Source organism: Plecotus auritus, assembly GCF_963455305.1.
Source record: "Plecotus auritus genome assembly, chromosome: X".
NCBI lineage: Eukaryota > Metazoa > Chordata > Mammalia > Chiroptera > Vespertilionidae > Plecotus > Plecotus auritus.
The window spans coordinates 67,716,783-67,739,375 of record NC_137784.1 but is presented as its reverse complement, the minus strand read 5'-3'; the positions used below and the strand labels follow the sequence as shown (position 1 = coordinate 67,739,375).

At 40.0% G+C, this 22,593-nt stretch overlaps 1 protein-coding gene across 1 annotated transcript in view; it reads right to left on the bottom strand.

Annotated features, from left to right (window-relative positions):
- Window positions 1–13: 13 nt before the first annotated feature.
- Window positions 14–22,593, bottom strand: part of PCDH11X (protocadherin 11 X-linked) — a 1,111,291-nt gene continuing 1,088,711 nt past the window's right edge. The window contains exon 8 of the mRNA XM_080652463.1: window positions 14–4,910. Within this exon, the coding sequence (XP_080508589.1) occupies window positions 4,264–4,910 (647 nt within the window). The 3' untranslated portion in view covers window positions 14–4,263. The remainder of the gene's footprint in view (window positions 4,911–22,593) is intronic.

Sequence of the window (22,593 nt, the reverse complement as noted above, 5' to 3'; positions counted from 1 at the left end):
ACAGAACCTGGAATAGAACAATTAATACACATTTGCCACTGGACTGCATACTGCCATCCTGGGTCATACAATATCCAACCTTCTGACTTCCAAAGCATAGCTAGAGCTGCTTTGGGATACTGTTCACTTTCAGATACTGTATGATGTCACAGAGGAGGAATCTTCTCCAAATACAAGCATAAATCTATATTTCATAAAATTCCAAGTGTTTTAAACAAAGATAGCATAAATTTCATACATTTTATTTCTAAAAATATCACATACAGTCACGAAACAATTGCCTTCATATATTTTTTTTCATTTGTGCACACACATTGTTCTGAGTAGCCTTTTCATTACTACTGTCAACTGTCAGCTGTTGTCAACTTGCACTGATTTTAAAAATTACGTTTACTGAAAGCACATGGATTGTTAATGTCCAAATGCTACTACAAATGAATATTTTAAGGCCTCTGCATGAAATTGCTCTGGTGTGGTAATTGGCACGTAATGTAAAAACGTGTGTTTTTTTTTTTTTCAAATACAGTTCAGCTTCTCTTGCTCCCACATTTTCCAGGGCATTTGTGCCAATTGGAAACAGCCAAAATAGTGTTCAATGGTTGTGATAAAAACTTTTTGTAAACATAACTGCAAATTTGGTTTTAAATATGAAAGAAGAAAAACAGAAATGATAACCGTACTGGAAAATATGGATCAAAAGAGTGTAAAAAAAGCCTAAACAACTAGATGTTCATAAATAAATGTATATTAGGAGCTATATGCACATTCAGTCTTAATGTAAACAACAAAAAACTAATTTTGACAGATACATGTGGGTCAAATTTACTTAAATTTTCCATGACTAAAAAGGATTGTGTGTGTGTGTGTGTGTGTGTGTGTGTGTGTGTGTGAGACAGAGAGAGAGAGAGAGAGAGAGATGTTTTCATTATAAGGAAAGACTGCACAATTTGTGATTTTTTGGCTACTTTTACCCATTTTAATGAAAGTGTGCAACAAATATTAGTTTGGGAAGGCAGAGGCTCTTCATATCTGTCACCAATACACAATAGCACTAATTTTTTAACAGCCATTTTTGCTAACCAAGTTTACATTACCAGAAACAAAATGTTAAATAGCTAAATGAGACTACACAAAATATACTCTCTAAATTTATTACACTGTCTGTATCATATATAAGTTTGTTTTTAATACACCCATACAGTATTAACTAAAACTTGAAGATAAGATTCTAGAAAAAATGTGTATGCACTTAGCGTATAAGATACACAGTGTTTGAATACATAATTATAAATATGATATATTAATGCTATAGCTAGTAAATTATTAACCACATATAACTGAACACAGCCACAAAAATTGAATAACCAGTCTCACTGAACATATTATCATACTTGCCATTCAATTTTAAGTTTTAATTTCAAACTAAATCAAATCTCTCTTTTTTTTCAAGGGAATTATTTTCAATTGATGGTAAAACAATACTTTTTCTACTTCTGAGTCTAAATTTTTGCACATCGGAAGAGTCACCTTTGAGCTTTGTCAATCTATAGCTCTGTCCATCCATTCAAAGAAAGAATTTTCAATATGATGAGAAAGATCTCATCAGATCTGAAGCCTTGGAAGTTACAGGTTGCCAAGGCCAGACCTGTGGAAGCTTTGAAAGAGAATGAGTACGGGAGAATAACTGGGCTCACTCCCTTTGCCTTTTTGGCTACTTCTAGCCTGCTTCCATTCAATGCCCTTCTGGTCCAAACCCAGAAGAGGATGCCCAGTCTTTTAATATTATTAACACAGTCTAAGCTTGACTATATAGTCAGAGTTAGAAAGGGCAATAAAAGCATATTTGTTCATTCCTATATCTCTAGGAAAGGTATCAAAATATTGCCAATTTTTACATAGGAGGATTTAAGAGCCACACTTAAAACTCAATAAATCACACTATAAGAAAAAAATCCCTAAATATCTAATTTTGGTTCCTATTCTGATTTTTATCAACATAATACTCAATCATATTCCTAACATATTTTTTTCAGTTTCCCCCTTTATCTTTTTATTTATTTAATTTTGTGTGTGTAGACCACAACTAAAATGTGTAAATAAGAAAATGTTAAAATAACTAAAATAGAAGAAGATATTCTCACACATTATCTTCCCTAGTTTTTAAAGAAAAAGACCTAAATTCTACTGGAAGTTCTGATTTTGTCATTCTGGTTTTCTTTATTTTCCCCAGGTTTAAATCTTCATTGTCAACAATATCAGCAACAATATCAACACCTACACATGGTCATATTTCAATAAACTTTCAATCATCATCAGTCTTTCAGGACATGCACCTGGACTACCAGTATGCTCCAAATCTCTTTAAATATTAACAAACACAATGGATAAAATATATATAAAAATAATACTAATTAATTTGAAACTTCACTAATTAAGCTCTTGTAATTAAAAGTGAGTAGTTGTTCTACACATCAAATCAAATATAATTTAAAGAGTTTCATAATGGGAACAATATATTCTCAAAACGCTACATAATCTGCTGGGCACAAGAAGAGAAGCTTTCTCAACATTCAGTGGAAACCTTCACCAATGAAATTATACATTTACCACACGTTATATTACAACATTTACACACAGTTTAACCATAAATTACATATCTTCAAGTTACACATTACAAAGTCTACATCTAATTTAATTAACAAGAAATATTCACTCCCCCACCCCAATTAATACATCAATTGTCTCTCTATTTAGTGTAATATGGAAACATGACATTTTCTTGGTTTTGCTATGGAGGAAAATTAAATTGGTGCTGTTTCTGTATATTGGTGAAATGTGCACATAGACAATCATGGCCAGTTATAAGGACAAAAAAAAAAAGAAAAGAAAAGAAATTAAAACAGACAACAAAAGGAAACTAATGTTCCCTAGGAATACTACTGTATTCTTTGCTTAGAACATATTTTGTTTTCATATATGATATTTTGTTGTGTCTTTTTTTTGTGTTATTGGGGTATTTCTCATCTACCCCAAGAAGCAGTCATGAACCTCATATCTCCCTCTGCACATCTCTTTAAAATTCTAACACCTTTAATGTAAATTTAAAATTCCATTACTTGAAAAGTTCCTTCCTGACTCTGATCTTGTTATCAGTGGTTGTCTTTAGTTAGTGGAGCTAGAATGGCAAAAATCCCTTAGTCATATAGGTTTATTATGTGGTTTTATCTACAGTTATATTAACTTGTTTACTTTTTTACTGAACATCTTTTGGTATTAGCATATTCAGCAGTCATAACATTTAAATCTTCCTGATAGTCTTTAGAAAATAGCAGTTTCCAGTCATAGGTGTAAATTAATCATCCATTAAATGCATTCATATTCCTTGTAATTTTCTAGGCTGCGATTTTCCAGATGAGAAAGACCTGATTAATAATGGAACATAGGCTTAAAATGGCAGATAAAATATGATTTCTGATGCACTTTACACTAAATTACAAAGACAAATTTTTATAGAAAGAGGCCCTTTTAGCAAATACTTGCCTAATTTGGGCACAGATATTGCACTTCAGTGTCTCGAACTCTACTAAAGAGTAGAGAATAGGTTATAGACAGAAATCTGTAAAATGTGTATACAAATTATATCAACAATATATTCTTCAAATAAAGGTAGAAAACATAAAGAGACAGAGGCAAAAATATAAGAGATGTTTACATTCAGTACTGTGCATTTTTGTACAAACACTAATAACATAAAACTGGAGACTAACAAATATCAAACAAAAAGACAAACAAAATACAAACCTATTTATACTATCTAATGTTATCTGAACAAAAGTTGAAATAAACTAAAGGTACTCTTGGAAAATCAGATATTTTCTAGTTTTCCATTTGCTATCTACTAGGTCTACAAAAATCAGAATGGAAAAAATCAATAATATTGCACAACTTGGTAAAAATAAATGAAAAAAACTAATGTGCATCAGAAATACTACACATTACATATTAATATCTGTCATGATAAGCCTTTCTGTACAAAAGATGTGAAATTTTCTATTTCTTTTTAAAACATACATTCTAAATTAAACAAATTGTAAATTTATTTTTATCTTTTGACTAAGGGTCTAGCTCTAGAGTCTATTCTGGTATCTGTGTCTATTTACATAGTTATTTACAAACTTCACAATTTGGAATATTCATTGAAATTGGATCTTAAATTTTGATTGTATACATTATGTTGAAAAATGTAAATTAGCCATTGTAGCTTTACAAGGGATGTTCTTCCATAATGGGAGAATCATCCCTAGAGGGTTTAGCCTTTTGGCCTGCAGTGAAGGTTTTTAAAGGAATGACTTTAACTGAATCATCACTAGGATGAATTCTTTCAGACATAGCATAAAACTGAGATCTTGTACTAACTTGCACTCCATGATCAAGAGACAGTAGTCCTTCAGGTCCAGCCTCTTGCCCCCAACCTTGCTGCAAACACATCAGTGGCCGTGCAGGGCTGCGATGATGGGCAGCGGCCTGTGGCAGTGGAGGGCTGTGGTGGATTACAGCAGCCTGTGCTGGTGGGGGGCTATGGCTAAGAGCAGTAGCCTGTGCTAGAGGAGGACTGTGTTGGAGAGCAGAGACCTGTGTTGGTGGAGGACTATGGCACAGTGCCATAACTTGGGTCACCGGAGGGCTATGGCAAATAACAATGGTCTGTGTCACTGGAGGGCTGCAGCAGCAAGCAGAGGCTGGTGTCAGGGGTGGGCTGTGGCATAGAGCAGAGGCCTGTGCGTGTGAAGGGCTGGCATGGGTCAGAGAAGCTGGCATCCAGCAGGCATCAGAATGGCCCAAGATGAGACATTCTTGAGTGCAGTTGTCAGAGGCCTCTTCCACCGTTGGTTGAACAGTTATTTCTGCAGCTATTAGGGTGGGAAACAAATGATAAAAATTATATTACAAAGGCATATTTTTATTAGCTACTTAAAATAAATCTTATTGTTATAGGAAGAATTAAAAATATCTATCTATATATATATAAAAGCCTAAGTGACCATTATGACTGGATGACTGGCCAGTAGCTATGACATGCACTGATCACCAAGGGGCAGACACTCAATGCAGGAGCTATCGCTTGGTGGTCAGTGCGCTCCCAGAGCCAACCTCCCACTGCCGGCCAACCTCCACAGCCCTTGCTCCGTGCTAGCCTGCGGCCCCTCCCCCAGGCCGACCCACCAACCTCACACAGCCCCTCCTCCCCAGGCCTGCCCCCATCAGCCCCAACTAGGGTGGGCTGGCTGGCCAACTTCCTGCGGCCCCTTCCCTGAGCATGCCTGCCCCAATCGGCCCTGACGGGGCAGCCCCTCCTCCCGGCTGGCCACCCCGATCAGGGCCAGTCGGGGCAAGTCAGGCAGCCAACCTTCCACAGTCCCTCTCCCTGGCCAGCCTACCCCAATCAGCCCCGGACCCCCATCAGAGTGGGAGATAGCCATGATTAGTCCCGATGACCGGCCAGGCCTAGGGACCCCACCTGTGCACAAATTCGTGCACTGGGCCTCTAGTCCTATCTAATAAAAGATTAATATGCAAATTGACCATGCCTCCACTACACCCAAAAGCCACGCCCACCAGCCACGCCCACCAGCCACGCCCACCAGCCAATCAGGAGCGAATATGGAAATAAACCCAACCAAGATGGCTGCAGCAAAAGAGAGCAGGAGGGAGGATTGGGTTTCCCTGGCAATGGAGGAAGCCAAGCTTTCTGCCTGCCCTTGCCGGCCCAGGCCTCCACTCCAGGCTACAAAGTTTCAATTATAGAAGATAAGTAAATCCAAACAGAAATGGCGGCAGCCACGGAGCTGGAGAGAGTAGGAGGCTAGGGTTGCTCCTGGTGATGGAGGAAACCAAGCTTTGCAGCCCTGGCCTGCTTTGGCCTCCACTTAAGGCTACAAAGTTTAAATTATAGAAGATACATAAATCCCAACAGAAATGGCTGAAGCCACAGAACAAGCAGAAGGGTTGGCTCCCCCCCAGGCTACAAAGTTTCAATTGTAGAAGATAAATAAATCCCAGATCCCAGGACCTCTGCTTGGGTCGCCAGGAGGCATGGCCATCCTGCAAACCACCACAGGCCCCTCACCCAGGCCCCAAGTGAACCCCCACCCTGATCTAGGACACCCTTCAGGGCAAACCAGCTGGCCCCCACCTGTGTACCAGGTCTCTATCCTATCTAATAAAAGAGTAATATGCAGATTGACCATCACTCCAACACACAAGATGGCTGCCCCCATGTGGTCAAAGATCCTGCCCCTATGTGGACACAAGATGGCCACCACAAGATGGCCAGCAGGGGAGGGCAGTTGGGGGTGATGAAGCCTGCAGGGGAGGGCAGTTAGGGGTGACCAGGCCGGCAGGGGAAGGTAGTTAGGGGTGACCAGGCCTGCAAGGGAGGGTAGTTAGGGGCAAACAGGCTGGCAGGGGAGCAGTTAGGCATCAATCAGGCTGGCAGGGTAGTGGTTAGGGGGTGATCAGGCTGGCAGGCAGAAGGGGTTAGGGGCAATCAGGAAGGCAGGCTGGCGAGCAGTTGGGAGCCAGCAGTCCTGGATTGTGAGAGGGATGTCTGACTGCCCATTTAGTGGGATCGGGCTTAAAAGGGCAGTCGGACATCCCTCGAGGGGTCCCAGATTGGAAAGGGTGCAGGCTGGGCTGAGGGACACCCCCCCATGAATGAATTTCGTGCACCAGGCCTCAAGTATACTATATATACATTAGAGACTTACAATATTTTAACAATTGATTCTTGATTTCTCTAGAAATAATTCCTAGAGGAACAGAAGTAACCAGGAGTGGATGGATGCGTCTCATTTTCATAATTAGAATACTTTGGCCTAGTCTCCCAAATGTATATATTTTTAATTGTGTTTGTGACTATACGTGGAAACTATGATCATTGATCTATACATTAGTCAGTTAATATATGGCTTCTAACTAACACAAAGTAAGGACATAAGTGAAATGAATAGGAAAACCAGTCATAGAAACATATAATGAACTAACCAATTATAGCTAACCATTTGGTTGAGAGTCTAATTAATTTATTTGAGAATCAATCAAGGAATAAATTAGGTTAATTTGAAAACATAGTTTATTGAACTCTAAAATGCCTTTTTGTTTTAAGAATGAACTATAGCTACGATCACCTCAAAGGTAATTGATTTCTGTATTTCTCATTTTCTGAAATCATGACAAATCAGTATAGAAACATAATGAACTACTGATATAAAGTATTTTGTGCTAACCTAATACTTCCTAAAACTCCTTTATAAAGTTTCTATAAAGTTTTCAAATGCCAATAGGATTCAAATATCAATAAGTATACCATACAAAGACTTGCAAAATCAAAATAGAGTAGCTATATCAATAAAAAAATAACTTTAGAACAAATAATGTTATTAACTATAATGAATGATATTGCATCATAATAAAAGGTTCAATTCTCTAAAGAGACATAATAGAAAATTTAAAAATATAAATTCCTGATCCTATAAATCTTCAAAAAATATAGAGTCCAAGTACTGTCATTATCCTATCACACTTACAACTAAATAACAAGATGTATGCAAACTGACTTTCATTAAGACTAAATATCTCCATTAGGTAACCATTTACGTTTCTTCATTTAAAAACTGTCCCTATGACATTAAAATTTAAAATATCCTATCTTTTTACCCAATCATATTTGAGAAATAGTTAGAAAGATAGATTTTTATGTATTTTGGGTGATATAAAATTATAAATTTTGCATGGAAATATATGAATGCACATATAACTATACTTTAAAGAAACATTTAATTTCCTGGTCATCATAAAAGCAAATGATCTGGCAGACTTAAGTTTTACAACAAAATAATACATTATAATTTCAACATTGAGACATTTGCCTATTTATGATAAAGAAATTCATACGAAGTCATTTTTACTGAAAGGAAATATTATAAGCATTCTTTTAAAGAGCTCTATTGAGATATAATTCACCCATTTAAAATGAACAATTTACAGTGATAAAGTTAGGGAGAGGTGGGGGAAATAAGAGATCAACTGAAGGACTTATATGCATGCATATAAGAGTAACCAACGGATGCAAAACATTGGGGGGTGAGGGCATGTATGGGAGTGGGGTGGGGGGGCAATGGTAAGATATGTACACATATAATACCTTAATAAAAAAAATAAAAATAAAATAAAATGAACAATTTAGTAGTTTTTTCTATATTCACAAAGTTGTGCAACTATCACCACAATCAATTTGGGGATATTCTTATCCTATAAAAAGAAACGTTGTCTACATTAGCAGTCTCAGCTCATTTTCCCTTAAACTCCACAACCCTAAGCAACCATTAATCTACCTTTTATTTATTTTATATACCGTGTTTTCCCGAAAATAAGACAGTGTCTTATATTAATTTTTGCCCCCGAAGACACACTAGGTCTTATTTTCAGGGGATGTCTTATTTTTCCATGAAGAAGAATACGGTACACATTTATTGTTAAATGAAAATAAAGGAAATTTATTACCTGTATACGGTACGGTAGTACGGTAGTTGTCAACACAAACCAGACAAACTGTGAATCCTACAGTATCAAGAATTTACTCATTTATTCAATGACAATCATGTCATCATCTTCTGGAACATCATCATAACAATCCAATTCCTGAATTTCCTGGTGAATGTCTTGTGACTCCATTTCTTTCAGAATCAGTGGACCAAATCTCTCATGTTTAGCAATAGCACTGTCTTTAAATGAGTACTTCTTGTCAAGGTAGCCTGCTCACAGTGCATTTGCAATGCAACTGTCAGTGATTTTCTCCCATGAATTCTTCACCCAAGTCACAACTTCTTGCAGTTTAGGTTTCACAAAGTTTCCACGCTGATTTCTCTCCATTCTATTTTCATGTAGTCATTAATTTCCATGCGCAAATTGTCTTTGCATGGCTTGTTTATTGCAATATCAAGAGTCTGGAGATAGGCCGTCATTCCTGCGGGAATCATTATCTGATCTATTTTTCTTTCATGAAGAAATGTCTTCATGTCTTTAGCGCGGTGAGTGCTGGCTGCATCCCAGACTAGCAGGCCTCTTTGGCTCCCTCACATAACAAGCGGCAGCATTAAATTGACCCACTTCCTTATAACTGCTTGTGTGGCACAGGCTTTTTCAGTTTCAGGAATAAAAACGCCCAAAACACGTTCAATCTTTTCCTTCTTGCCCTTAGAAATGATTAAAGGTGGGATTTTAGTGCCATCCAGACGAATGGCCAAAATACAGGAAACACGTGCACTTTCGTAAGCAGTGGAGGGAATGTACGCCAAGGAGGCACCCCACTGTTCAATTGTTGTTTGAGATGATTGGCCCATAAACAATGCAGTTTCATCCATAGCAATCATGTTGGAAAGATTGTATTTAGAGAAGTCAGCATCATCAATAAAGGACTTGAATGCAAGTGCTCGCTTAATAACCTGAGTATCTTCCAACCTAAACAATGTTGTAGATCTTCTTAAAGACAGTTCACTTCGCCGAAACCGGTTTGGCTCAGTGGATAGAGCGTCGGCTTGTGGACTGAAGGGTCCCGGGTTCGATTCCGGTCAAGGGCATGTACCTTGGTTGCGGGCACATCCACAGTGGGAGGTGTGCAGGAGGCAGCTGATCGATGTTTCTCTCTCATCGATATTTCTAGCTCTCTATCCCTCTCCCTTCCTCTCTGTAAAATATCAATAAAATATATTAAAAAAAAAAAAAGACAGTTCACTTCGCTGAAGGGAATTATCCAGCCAGTGTTGTGATGCTTTGAAGTCTTCGGGGGCTATGTCAAACTGTGGTGCCATTGCAAGGGCAAATTCTTGAATCTGAGCCCTATTCACAACCAAAGCCTTTGCTCTCCTGTCAACAACCCATTCACAGATCAGGTCTTCCAGCTCGGAAAATAATGGTTGCCAACCTGATCCACACTTGAGCTTTTTAGCATTTCCCTTGTCCACTTGTTCAATGAGGTTACCATACTCTGCTCGCCATTTTCGGACCAATCAGATACTCAACATCTTCTCTTTGCAGAAAGCAGTAAGATTTTGGCCCCAAGAGTATTCCATGATTCCTTTCTTGTACTCCACGGAGTAGCTTTTTCTTTTTGCACTCTTTTCTAGGGGTAAAAAAAAAGGAATTGGGGTATCAAGGTGGGGGGAGGGGGATCACTCAAAATGACACAGGGGAGACCAGAGGGGGGAATAAAAATGGCACAGGAGAATCAGAGGGGGGATGACCATTTTAGTAACCCCTTTTGATCCTCCTGTGTCATTTTGATTGCCCCCTCTGATCCTCCTGTGTCATTTTAAGTGATCCCCCTCCCCCCACCCCTGTGCCACTGAACACCTTCACCAGACATCCCCCCTACCCCTTTATCAGACATTTACCCCCTGGGGCCTGCCTGGGGACTGTCACTGGGCTTGCTGGGGCCTGGATCTGGGCTGGAGCAGGGTCTGCCACTGACTGAGAACCTTCGGTCATCATGAAGGCGGCCGTGAGCATCAGGTAGTGTCACCAGAGACAGACCAGCACTCACCACCTTCGCTGCGTCCTGTCTGCTCTAATCCTCCTGTTCTTCTACACGCATCTGTGAAAGTCTCCTCCTCTCTCCCGCCCCGTGCTCACAGCTCACTCCAACCTCCGCTCTGCCTCCACACAGCAGTGACGTCAGGACTCCGCGTAATGTCACTGGTTGCTAGACGTCAGTCGGGGCGGCCCTACCGACCAGTTTACGGTAAATTAATTTTCATTCTGAGACAGAGCCTGGGCCTTATTTTCGGGGGATGCCTTATATTTCGCCCAGAAGGAAACCTGTAAGTAGGTCTTATTTTTGGAGGATGTCTTATTTTGGGGAAACACCGTATTAGCTAATTCTAAACATGTAATATAAATTAAATCCTTCACCTGGAGTCTTTTGTGACTGGAATTATACTACCTGATATCAAATTATAATACAAGTCTATATCAATCAAAAAGCATGGGACTTGCATAAAAACAGACATATAGATCAATGGAACAGAATAGAGAGCACATAAATAAACCCATACCTTGAAGTTTAACTAATATATGACAAAAGAGGCAAAAACACACAATGGAGTAAAGATAGTCTATTCACTAAATAGTGTTTGGAAAAAATGAAACTAGACCACCTTCTTACACCCTAGATAAGATTTAACTCAAAATGGATTAAAGACTTAATGTAAGACTCTATGCCATAAAACTCTAGAAGAAAACATAGGCAGTAAAATCTCAAACATTTCTCATAGCAATATTTGTTCTGACATATTGCCTCAGGCAAGGGAAACAAAAGAATAAATAAAGAAATAGGACTACATCAAACTAAAAAGTTTTTACACAGCAAAAGAAACCATCAACAAAACAGAAAGACAACTTACTAAAATGGGAGAAGATATTCACCAATGATATATCCAATAGGGGATTAATATCCAAAATTATAAAGAACTCATACAACTCAACACCAAGAAAACAAGCTATTCAATTAAAAAATGGACAGAGAACCTGAATAGACAACTTCCCCAAAGAAAACATACACATGGCCAATAGACCATTTAAAAGATGCTCAAAGTCACTAATCATCAATGAATTGCAAATTAAAACCACAATGAGATATGAGCAGCTAACTTTGATAAAACAGCAAACAACAATATTGATGAAGATATAGGAAAAAGAGAACCCCTTGCACTGTTTGTGAGGATGCAGATTGGTGCAGTAACTATGGAAAACAATATAAAGTTTCCTCAAAAAAAAATGTAACTACCTTATTACCTAGTGATTTCATTTCTGGGTTTATATATCTGAAGAAATCCAAAGCACTAGTTCAAAAGAATATATGCACCCCCATGTTCATTGCAGCATTATTGAGAATAATGGAGATATTGAAGCAATCCAAGTGCCCATCAATAATTGAGGGGATAGAAAAGCAGTGGTACAATATATACAATGGAATATTACTTGGTCATAAAAAATAATAAAATCTTACTATTTATAACAGCATGGATGGACTTAGAGGTTATTATGTTAAATGAAATAAGTTAATCAGAGAAAGACAAATTCCATATGATATAACTTATTCATGAAATCTAAAGAGTACAATAAACAAAATAGGAACAGACCCATAGATACAGAGAACAGACTGATGGTTGTCAGAGGGGACAGGTGTAGAGAGCTGGGTGGAAAAGTTCAAGGTATTAAGAACTACAAAGTGGTAGACACAAAAGAGTAATGGGAAAGTAAAGTAGTGGATAGAGAAAATAGTCAATAATCTAAACTCATAAAAGGGTAATATGCTAATTACACTAGATAGACCGGACATCTTCCGGACATCCTTCCGGACAAAGCCACAGCTACGAGAGCTGAGGCAAGCCTCCATGGCTGGGAGGGCCCATTGCAGAGCCCCAGCCGTGTGGGCAGGGTCTCCCTGTTGGTGGCAATGAATGGCAGAGCCCAGGCTGGGTGGCAAGGGCCTACCTCTACTCTGCGATTGATCACAGAGCCCCAGCAGGGTGGGCATGGTTCCCTGTGGGCGGGGATCAAAGGTGGAACCCAGGCCTGGTGAGCAGGGCTCCCTGTGCACAGGGATGAATGAGAGCCCAGGCCGGATGGGAAGGGACTCCCTCTGCTCTATATTTGATCCCAGAGCCCCAGCAGGGTGGACATGGCCTCCCTCTGCACAGCATGGATCACAGAGCCTGGGCAGGGTGGGTAGGGCCTCCTTCTATGGTGGCTGCTATCAATCGCAGAGCCCCGGTGTGGTGGGCAGGGCCTCCCTCTGTGGGGCATCAATATGGGGGCTCCCAGACTGCGAGAGGGCACAGGCCAAGCAGAGAGACTCCTCCAAGTGCGCGAATTTGGTGTATTGGGATTCTAGTCTATCCTATCTAATAAAAGAGTAATATGCAAATTAACCATCACTCTGCTACACACACAAGCCATGCCCACAAGCCACGCCCACCAGCCAATCAGGAGCAAATATGCAAATAAACCCAACCAAGATGGCCACGGCCACAGAGAGCAGGAGGGAGGCTTGGGTTTCCCCGGAAATGAAAGAAGCCAGGCTTTCCACCTGCCCTTGCTGGCCTAGGCCTCCACTCAAGGCTACAAAGTTTCAATGATAGAAGATACATAAAACCCAAACAGAAATGGCGGCAGCCATGGAGCTGGAAAGAGCAGGAGGCTAGGGTTGTCCCTGGTGATGGAGGAAGCCAAGCTTTCTGCACACCCTGGCTGGCCCAGGCCTCCGCTTAAGACTACAAAGTTTCAATTATAGAAGATACATAAATCCCAATAGAAATGGCTGCTGCCAGGGAGCAAGCAGAGGGCTTGGCTCCGCTCCAGGCTACGAAGTTTCAATTGTAGAAGATAAATAAACCCCAGATACCAGGGCCTCCGCTTGGGTCACCAGGGGGTGTGGCCGGCCTGCAAACCACCACAAGCCCCTCACCCAGGCTGCCCCACACCCCAAGGGAACCCCACCCTGATCCGGGACACCCTTCAGGGCAAACCAGCTGGCCCCCACCCGTGCACCAGGCCTCTATCCTATCTAATAAAAGAGTAATATGCAGATTGACCATCACTCCAACACACAAGATGGCTGCCCCCATGTGGTCAAAGATCCTGCCCCCATGTGGACACAAGAAGGCTGCCACAAGATGGCAAGCAGGGGAGGGCAGTTGGGAGGGACCAGGCCTGCAAGGGAGGGCAGTTGGGGGCAATCAAGCCTGCAGGGGAGGTCAGTTAGGGGTGACCAAGCCAGCAGAGGAGGGAAGTTGGGGGAAACCAGGCCTGCAGGGAAAGGCAGTTGGGAGGGACCCAGGCCTGCAGGGGATAGCAGTTGGGGGGGACCAGGCCTGCAGGGGAGGGCAGTTAGGGGGCAAACAGGCTGGCAGGGGAGCATTTAGGCATCAATCAGGCTGGCAGGGGAGTGGTTAGGGGGCGATCAGGCTGGCAGGCAGAAGCCGTTAGGGACAATCAGGAAGGCAGGCAGGAGAGCAGTTGGGAGTCAGCAGTCCTGGACTGTGAGAGGGATGTCCGACTGCCCGTTTAGGTCTGATCCTACTGGGATCGGGCCTAAGGGGGCAGTCGGACATCCCTCAAAGGGTCCCAGATTGGAGAGGGTACAGGCTGGTCTGAGGGACACCCCCCACCCCTCGTGCACGGATTTCGTGCACCGGGCCTCTAGTATATATATAAAAGCCTAAACGATTGGCCAGTAGCTATGATGCATACTGACCACCAGGGGGCAGGCACTCTAAGCAGGAGCTGCTGAGTGACAGCAACTTTGCAGAGTGCCTTCTTGCACTTCGAGACCCCCTCGGGGTATGTCGGACTGTCGATTTCAGTCTGATCACCATAGGCCAGGCTGAGGTACCCTACCGGGACATGAATCCAAGCACTGGGCCTCTAGTCTATATAAACTGAGTGGCCAGATTATTATGACCATCCCATCAGTACTTTGTTGGGCCACATTTTGCCTTCATTACTGTGGCGATTCTTCTTGGCATTGACTCTATGAGATGTTGAAAGGTGATGCGAGGAATCTGACACCATGCCTGATGAATAGCACTGTCTAGTTCTGTGAGATTTTATGGTAACCTCATCACACAGATGCTCAATTGGATTGAGATCTGGTGATTGTGGGGGCCACCTAAGCAAGGTAAAGTCTCTCTCATGTTCTTGAAACCACTCCTGCACAATATGAGTACCATGGCATGGCGCATTGTCTTGTTGGAAGAAGCCATCTCCATTGGGTTACACCATCAACATGATAGGATGAACTTGATCAGCAACAATACTTAGGTATGTTGTGCTATTCAGATGTTGTTCCACATGAAATAAAGGGTCCAAATCATGCCAGGAAAACATGCCCCAAACCATAACACTGCCTCCACCATCTTGAATGATTGTACTCATGCATGTGGGGTGCATGCTTTCATGGTGTTTCTGCCAAATTCTCACTCTGACATCTGCATGATGCAACTGGAAACGTGATTTATTGGACCACATGACTTTTTTCCAACTCTCAACTGTCCAATTCTTGTGTTCCTGTGTGAATTGGAGACGTTTTATCTTGGTAACTGCAGACAGCAAAGGTATTTGAACAGGCCTTCAGGTTCTATATCCTATACGATGCAGTGTAAGGTGAACAGTGCATTCAGAGATCATTTGAGAGGATCCCTGATTAAGATCTGCAGTAATTTGATGCACTGTTGCCCTTCTGTTGTCTTGTACCAGTCTTACCACTCTCCGTTCTGCCCTAACATTGAGTAGTTGCTGACAGCCACAATTCGCATTTCAGACCCAGATTTTTGGCTGACAGTCCAGTCTTTAAACACTTTAGCCTTAACCAGTTTGGCTCAGTGGATAGAGCATTGGACTGCGCACTCAAGGGTCCCAAGTTCAATTCCGGCCAAGGGCATGTACCTTGGTTGCAGGCACATCCCCAGTAGGGGGTGTGCAGAAGGCAGCTGATTGATGTTTCTCTCTCATCGATGTTTCTAACTCTCTCTCCCTCTCCCTCCCTCTATGTAAAAAATCAATAAAATATATTTTTAAAAAAACACTTTAAACACTCTGAGCACCAACAATCATCCCACATTCAAAGGATGTTAAATTTAATTGTTTACCCATATCTTCAGAAAAAAAATCACTTCTACTGCCATGGTAAACAACCTGCTTCCTTATTTATAATGGTCTGGCCCTCTAGCAACTTCAGTGTTAAATTACAGCTAATTTGCCTACAAACATCAGGTGGTCATAATAATCTGGCCACTCAGTGTATATAAAAGTGTAATATGCAAATAAACCGAACAGCGGAAAAACCGAACAACTGGTCGCTGTGACATTCACTGACCACCAGGGGGGGTATGGGGAACATTGTGGGCTTTGGCAGGTGGAACATGGCGGGTATCAGCCATGGTGGAATGGTGGAACAAGTGAGTGGGGGTGCCAGACCAAGACAGGGCACCAGTCAGTGTCACCGGGGCGAGCCTCTGGTGGTTACTGAAAATTCTTTGCTCCCATGCCCTGCTGTTCCTCCGGGTGCTTGCACCTGCTGGCACCAGTCCCACTCGCATCTGCTGCCAGAGCTGGAGCCACCACTTGCACCCACTGCCAGCACTGGTCCCAATCGCTTGGCGCTGTCAGCGGGTGCCAGCAGCGGCTGCCGGCCCCAATTGCCCCTGAGAGCTTCTCCACCTCCCCCTGTTCCTGAGGGGTGATTTGAGCAGCATCCGCTGCTCGCACCTGCTGACAGCGCTGGCCTTGCTCACACCCGCTGTTGACGCTGGCCCCAATTGTTCTGTGCCATCAGCAAGTGCGAGTGGGGCTGGCACCATCCGCATGTGGTGTGGGAGCAGCAGTGGTGGGTGCGGGGCTGCCAGCAGACAGGGGACCAAGGGCTGTGGCTGGAGGGGCTGAGCGGGGGCATGGAGGATGGGCCGAGACTCACCCTTGTGCCCACAGCAGCCTGGCGACCCACAGTTCCTTTCAAGGTGCATGAATTCGTGCACTGGGCCCCTCCTATTGTAATAAATATGTAGGGTGCCAGGTGGGTACTTGAAAAATTGTGGTGAGGGGGGACTCTATAAAATATATGATTATCTAACTATTATGCTATATAGCAGAAGCTAACATAAAATAATATGGACTGTAATTTTCAATTGAAAAAAAAAATAAAATAAAAAAGCCTCCCATCTTGATAACTAAAAAAAATTTACTTCAGATTTATTATAAATTAATTTTAGTGAGATATATACATTTTAATTCTATATACCTATATTCATTCTTGTATTTTTGTGCAATTATTGTGCAGAGATGATATATGTAAATGTGTATATATTAGAATCAACAATACATTGTTATTATATTACTTTTTTCATTATTGGTTTTAATGAAGCTGAGAAAAAATGGAGGAGTAACGACCTAATTATAAATTTTGTTTTATCAACCTTTCTATTTATCATTTCCGGTTCATTTCATTTGTTTTTGTGGATTTTTAGTTACTATCTGGTGTTGTTTTGATACTCCAATTCAGTTTTGTTCCTACCCACCTCCTTTGTGAATAGTATTGCTATAAATGTGAGTGAAAAATATTTATTTGAGTTCCTGTTTTCACTTGTTTGGGGTATATACACAAAGATAAAATTGCCTGTGCTTTTGGTGTCATAACTATGAAATCTTGCCAAATCCAATGTCATGAAGTTTTCTTATATGTTTTTCTAAGTTTTTTTTTTTACATTTTTAGCACTTACATTTAAGTGTTTGATCCATTTTGCATTAATTTTTATATATGGTATATGATAATGGTGCAGCTTCATTCTCTCACATGTGGGTATGCAGTGTTCCCAGCACTATTTGTTGTCCTCTAGTTTCCTAATGGCAGTTATTCATATCGCCTCCTCTTTTTAGAAGGTCTATTTCTACATATTTCAATAAGCATCTGCCAATTTTAAGTCTTCTACCTTCTCAATTAGGAACCATCTACCTTCTCAATTCCCTTGCTATCACTCTGTATCTTGTTAAGCATTAGCATTACCAAGTGATGTAAGTAATTTCCTACTAGCCTTCCTCTTTAAAGAATAAAACAAAGCTGTTGCAAATGGTAAGAAGCATTATGCTAAGTGAAATAAGCCAGTCAGTGAAAGAAAAATACCACATGATCTCACTCATTTATGGATAATAAAGAACATTATAAACGGATGAACAAAAATAGACACAGAGGCAAAGAAGCATTGAACAGACTTTCAAATTACAGCAGGAAGGCTGCGGAGTGTTGGTGGGGGGAGGTAAGAGATCAACCGAAGGACTTGTATGCATGCATATAAGCATAACCAATGGACACAAGACACGGGGGGTGGTGGTGAGGGCATGTGCCAGGGGGTAGGGAAGGCTGGGGAAAGGTCAATGGGGAAAAAAAGGAGACATATATATTACTATTTGTAATACTTTAAACAATAAATAAAAAAAATAAAACAAAGCATGCAAAGAATTGAATTCAAATGATAATATTTTGAGTAACAATATTGGAGAGTTCATGAGAGCTTGAAAGATTAAGTAACAAATACATACAGAACTAAAAAATAAAAATAATAAAAGTTGAGTGTTTGAAAATATCATAAGGCTTATAAATTTATAGAGGTTTTCATAATTTGTTAGATTTTTGGATCAAAAAAATACTTGACACATAATCTTTTATAAGGGCAGATAATATTTCACATAAACTGTTTTCCAAAAGTGTGGTGGAGAATGAAACATTATTGTTCAAATAATTTTACTAAAAAACAGAAATAATTCATGACATCTCTAGAACTTTTCTCAAAAAATCATCTTGACAATAACCCTAAATATATTTTTCATTTCCTCACTTAACTAATTGATTCATGATGACTATAAGAGCATATAAATACAAATTGAATAGAGCCTTTGTTGATTTTGTAGCAAAGTATCATATCTAATAATGAGGGAATGTGCTAATTGACCCTCATGCTGTCACAAAAATGGCGGCGCCCACAGCCAATAAGGAGTGAATATGCTAATTGACTGCCATACCCTCAAAGGTATTGGCACCCACAGCAACAAGATAGCGGCGCCCAGTCCCCTCATCCCCCCAGCCACCCAGGGCTGGCCTGAGGGACAGACAAGGCTCAAATGGTGGCTTCCCAGCTGCCCAGGGCCACCCGAGGTTCAGGAAACCAGGGCCGGCTGAGGCTTGTGCTGCCAACAGTGGCAGCAGCAGAGGTGTGATGGGGCATCACCTTCACATGATTGCCTGGTCACCTCTCACCCCTGAGGGCTCCCGGACTGTGAGGGGCCAGACCAGGCTGAGGGACCCCCTCCAGTGCATGAATTTTCATGTACCGGGCTCCTAGTTAATAATAAATAACCAGAAGCTTATTGATATTATTTGTCCTAAAAAGAGTAAGAACAACATTTTTTTTTTCCTTTAACTCATGGGTATTGTTATAGTTATTAACATCTATCTATATGTGTGTGTGTGTGTGTGTGTGTGTGTGTGTGTATATATATATATATATATATATATATATATATATATATATATATACATATATATATATGTGTGTGTATATATATATATATATATATATATATATATATATATATATATAAAAGCCCAGTGACCGAATGGTGGAACGAACAGAACAGCAGCTAGACCAGTCACTATGATGCACACTGACCACGAGGGGGCAGACCTTCAATGCAGGAACTGCCCCCTGGTGGTCATTGTGCTCCCACAGTGGGAGCACCGCTCAGCTGATCGAGATGAGCGGCACTTCCACAGCAGTAGCAGCTGCTCAGAGGGCGGGTCCACAGCCACTTGGCTGACCTGACTGGGATGAGCAGCTGCTTCCCCAGTGGGCCGATCCCCACAGGCCACGCCCTCCACCAGTGCAAGAATCTGTGCACCGGGCCTCTAGTTTATAATAAAAAACAACTATTCATGAGCTACAGCAAGATGAAATCATATATCCATAGCTACTAAATGTAATTCTTTACACAGTTTGGTGTATAGAATATTGTCCACAATATGAGTGTGTATGTGTACAATTTATAAAAGCTATAGCTTTTAATCTCAGTAATTCATGATACCTTGGATGAAAATCCTAGTTTTAATTTTTAAAAGTTTTATAATAAACTTAATTGTTGCATATCTAAGTACATAAATATTCACCAACTACTAATGAATCAACATTAAGTAAATGCACAAAACAGAAGCATAATTAATATTCTACGAGTTGGTATTTAAATGAGTACTGCTAAAATATTCTTTTAATATGTTAGGGGACTGCACAGTGTCTTTAATATTATTGATATTATTTAATTAGCTGAACAAACTATTTCCCAAAAAGATAGTATGAAACAAGCACAGATAAACTCACTGCAACTTCAAAATAACATGCATTGTGAATCAGTGGAGTTAAAATTAATTCCAATTAAAACAACATTATCCGAGGGCTTCTGTAACTCATTAATAACATTTAACTTTGAAAAACTGAATTTTTTTCTAGGGAAGTATATTATCCTAATTCAGCACCAAAATATCCTGTGTATTTCAAGGGAAAATGTGACATAGTCATATAGTTGATCACTTTATCATGTTGAAGAAGCAATTGATCTAAAGTTATGATTTTAATATATATCAATCAAGTATGCTGGGAAAATGGAATATACAGCAGGATAATAAAAATACCTCATCACAAAGAATATATTGCAGAGAAGACTGCCCAGATATCTCTCTTTGGAAATCACTTACAAAAGTACTGTTACCATCTGTAGTTGTTGAGAAGTGAGGAAAAATGGCAGTATATTGAACTATATTTTTAGCACAATGAAATGAAGATTCCTGTTGGAGTGCAATTCATATGCTTTGTCTCAGAGAGAAAAATGTGCTCTTATGAGTTTAAACAAATTCATTTAGACAATCTTTTCCTTCATTCTAAATGTTCACTCTTATTTGACCTTTAAATTGCTTTGAGAACCATCTATTAACTCATATTTATTTAATTGGTTGATACATAATATGTATTTCAAGAAATAGAGGTGCAAATCCAAGTCTTTCAATATTCAGATATCAAGTTCATGCATGTGATTAAATGTGCTCAGGTGATGCTCTCTATCATTTCTAACCTTTATCAATTTGAGGACAAATGCATATTTTATAAGCATTTTCCTTAGTGATATTCCAAAGCTAAATTGAGTATTCATTATATAGAAATTCCAGTCAAACTGTTCCATTTAATGTATCTGTTAATCTCTGATAGCAAATTTCACACCATAGAGGTCTAATTCAGGTCACTTGATTAGTGATCAAAGCTGAACTGCCATGAAAAAGAATGATATTGTTGTAAATTTGCTTTAGAATCTCTCTTACTCCTTCACTAGCTTCCCATTTGTACCCCAGAAGAGTTGCAATATTGTCTTTTAGGGGAATATCAAGTTGTAACTGATATTCATTTCAGCAAAAAAAAAAAAAACAAAACATTTCTATCCTGAATAATTCATCATTTTGTCTTCTCAAGCCAATATCTGGAAAATATATGACTTGCCTAATAGATTGACAGTTTAGAATTTGGTTTATTGTGATTCAAATGCAAAGCAAATGTATTTGAAACATTCAGTCCAGATTTTAACTTATTTTATTTTACTTTTAATCCTCACCCAAGGGTATGTTTTTTAAATTGTTTTGAGAGAGAGAGAGAGAGAGAGAGAGAGAGAGAGAGAGAGAGAGAGAGAGAAACAGCAATGTGAGAGAAACATGGGTAGGTTGCCTTCCTCAGGCATCCCCGCTGGGGATCGAACGCAAAACTCAGGCTTATGCCCTGAGTGGTAATCTAACATGCAAACATTTTGGTGCACAGGATGATTCTCCAACGAACTGAGCCACTGGCCAGAGCTGGATTTTATTTTTTTATTTGAGAGTTTTGTGTAACTTAAAGTTCTAATATTGTTGAAGATACTCTTTTGAAAATTGAGAGCTTTAATCTTTTAATGTAAGTAAACTAGCCAGAGCAGCAAAAGGATATTGGAAAAAATATCATATTTGAGTGATCCTATTTTCACCTGACATCTCTCCAATATGCTTTGGGATTTGTTGGGAACCCATTGATTGAAGTCATTATCACCAAGATAATAATTTGAGAGCTACAGAGGGAGGCAGACATCTGAAAATTGATAGGATTGAAAGTCTTATTATAGGAATATCATTAGAGTTGGCTACCTTATAGCTACAAATATAGATAGACTGTATGTTAATACATTATGTTTATTCTACACCAGACCTTTAATCGATCCATGGTTCCATAATCATATTTTAGTTTTAATTATTAGACTCCTCAGGGTTTTATTCCTATATATCCTAAAGTCTAAATTAAATAAGTTACCTACCTAGCTTAATGAAGATTTTAAATGGAGCAAATTTTTTTTTTATATTTTTTTATTTTTTATTTTTTTTTTATATATTTTATTGATATTTTACAGAGAGGAAGGGAGAGGGATAGAGAGCTAGAAACATCGATGAGAGAGAAACATCGATCAGCTGCCTCCTGCACACCTCCCACTGGGGATGTGCCCGCAACCAAGGTACATGCCCTTGACCGGAATCGAACCCGGGACCCTTCAGTCCGCAGGCCGACGCTCTATCCACTGAGCCAAACCGGTTTCGGCATGGAGCAAATTTTTAATTTTAATAATCTATGATTACATTTGGAATAAAATAAGTAAAATTCTTTCCCAAATAAACAAATTGTCCATAATTAAACAAATATTTTCCATATTTCAAAACACTACACCAACACATAGCTTGATGTATCAAGAACCATCAAGTAATGAGAAGTAACTTTCATCTGTTATAGCATGTCTGATTAATCAACAAATAGAGCACACTCTACATTATCAGGTTATTGAGTCCTCAGCCAAATGATAGTGACAACAACCTTACTCTAGTCCAGTTGACAATGTCCTCTAAGAAAAGTCATTCTTTCTCATTAAATAGTA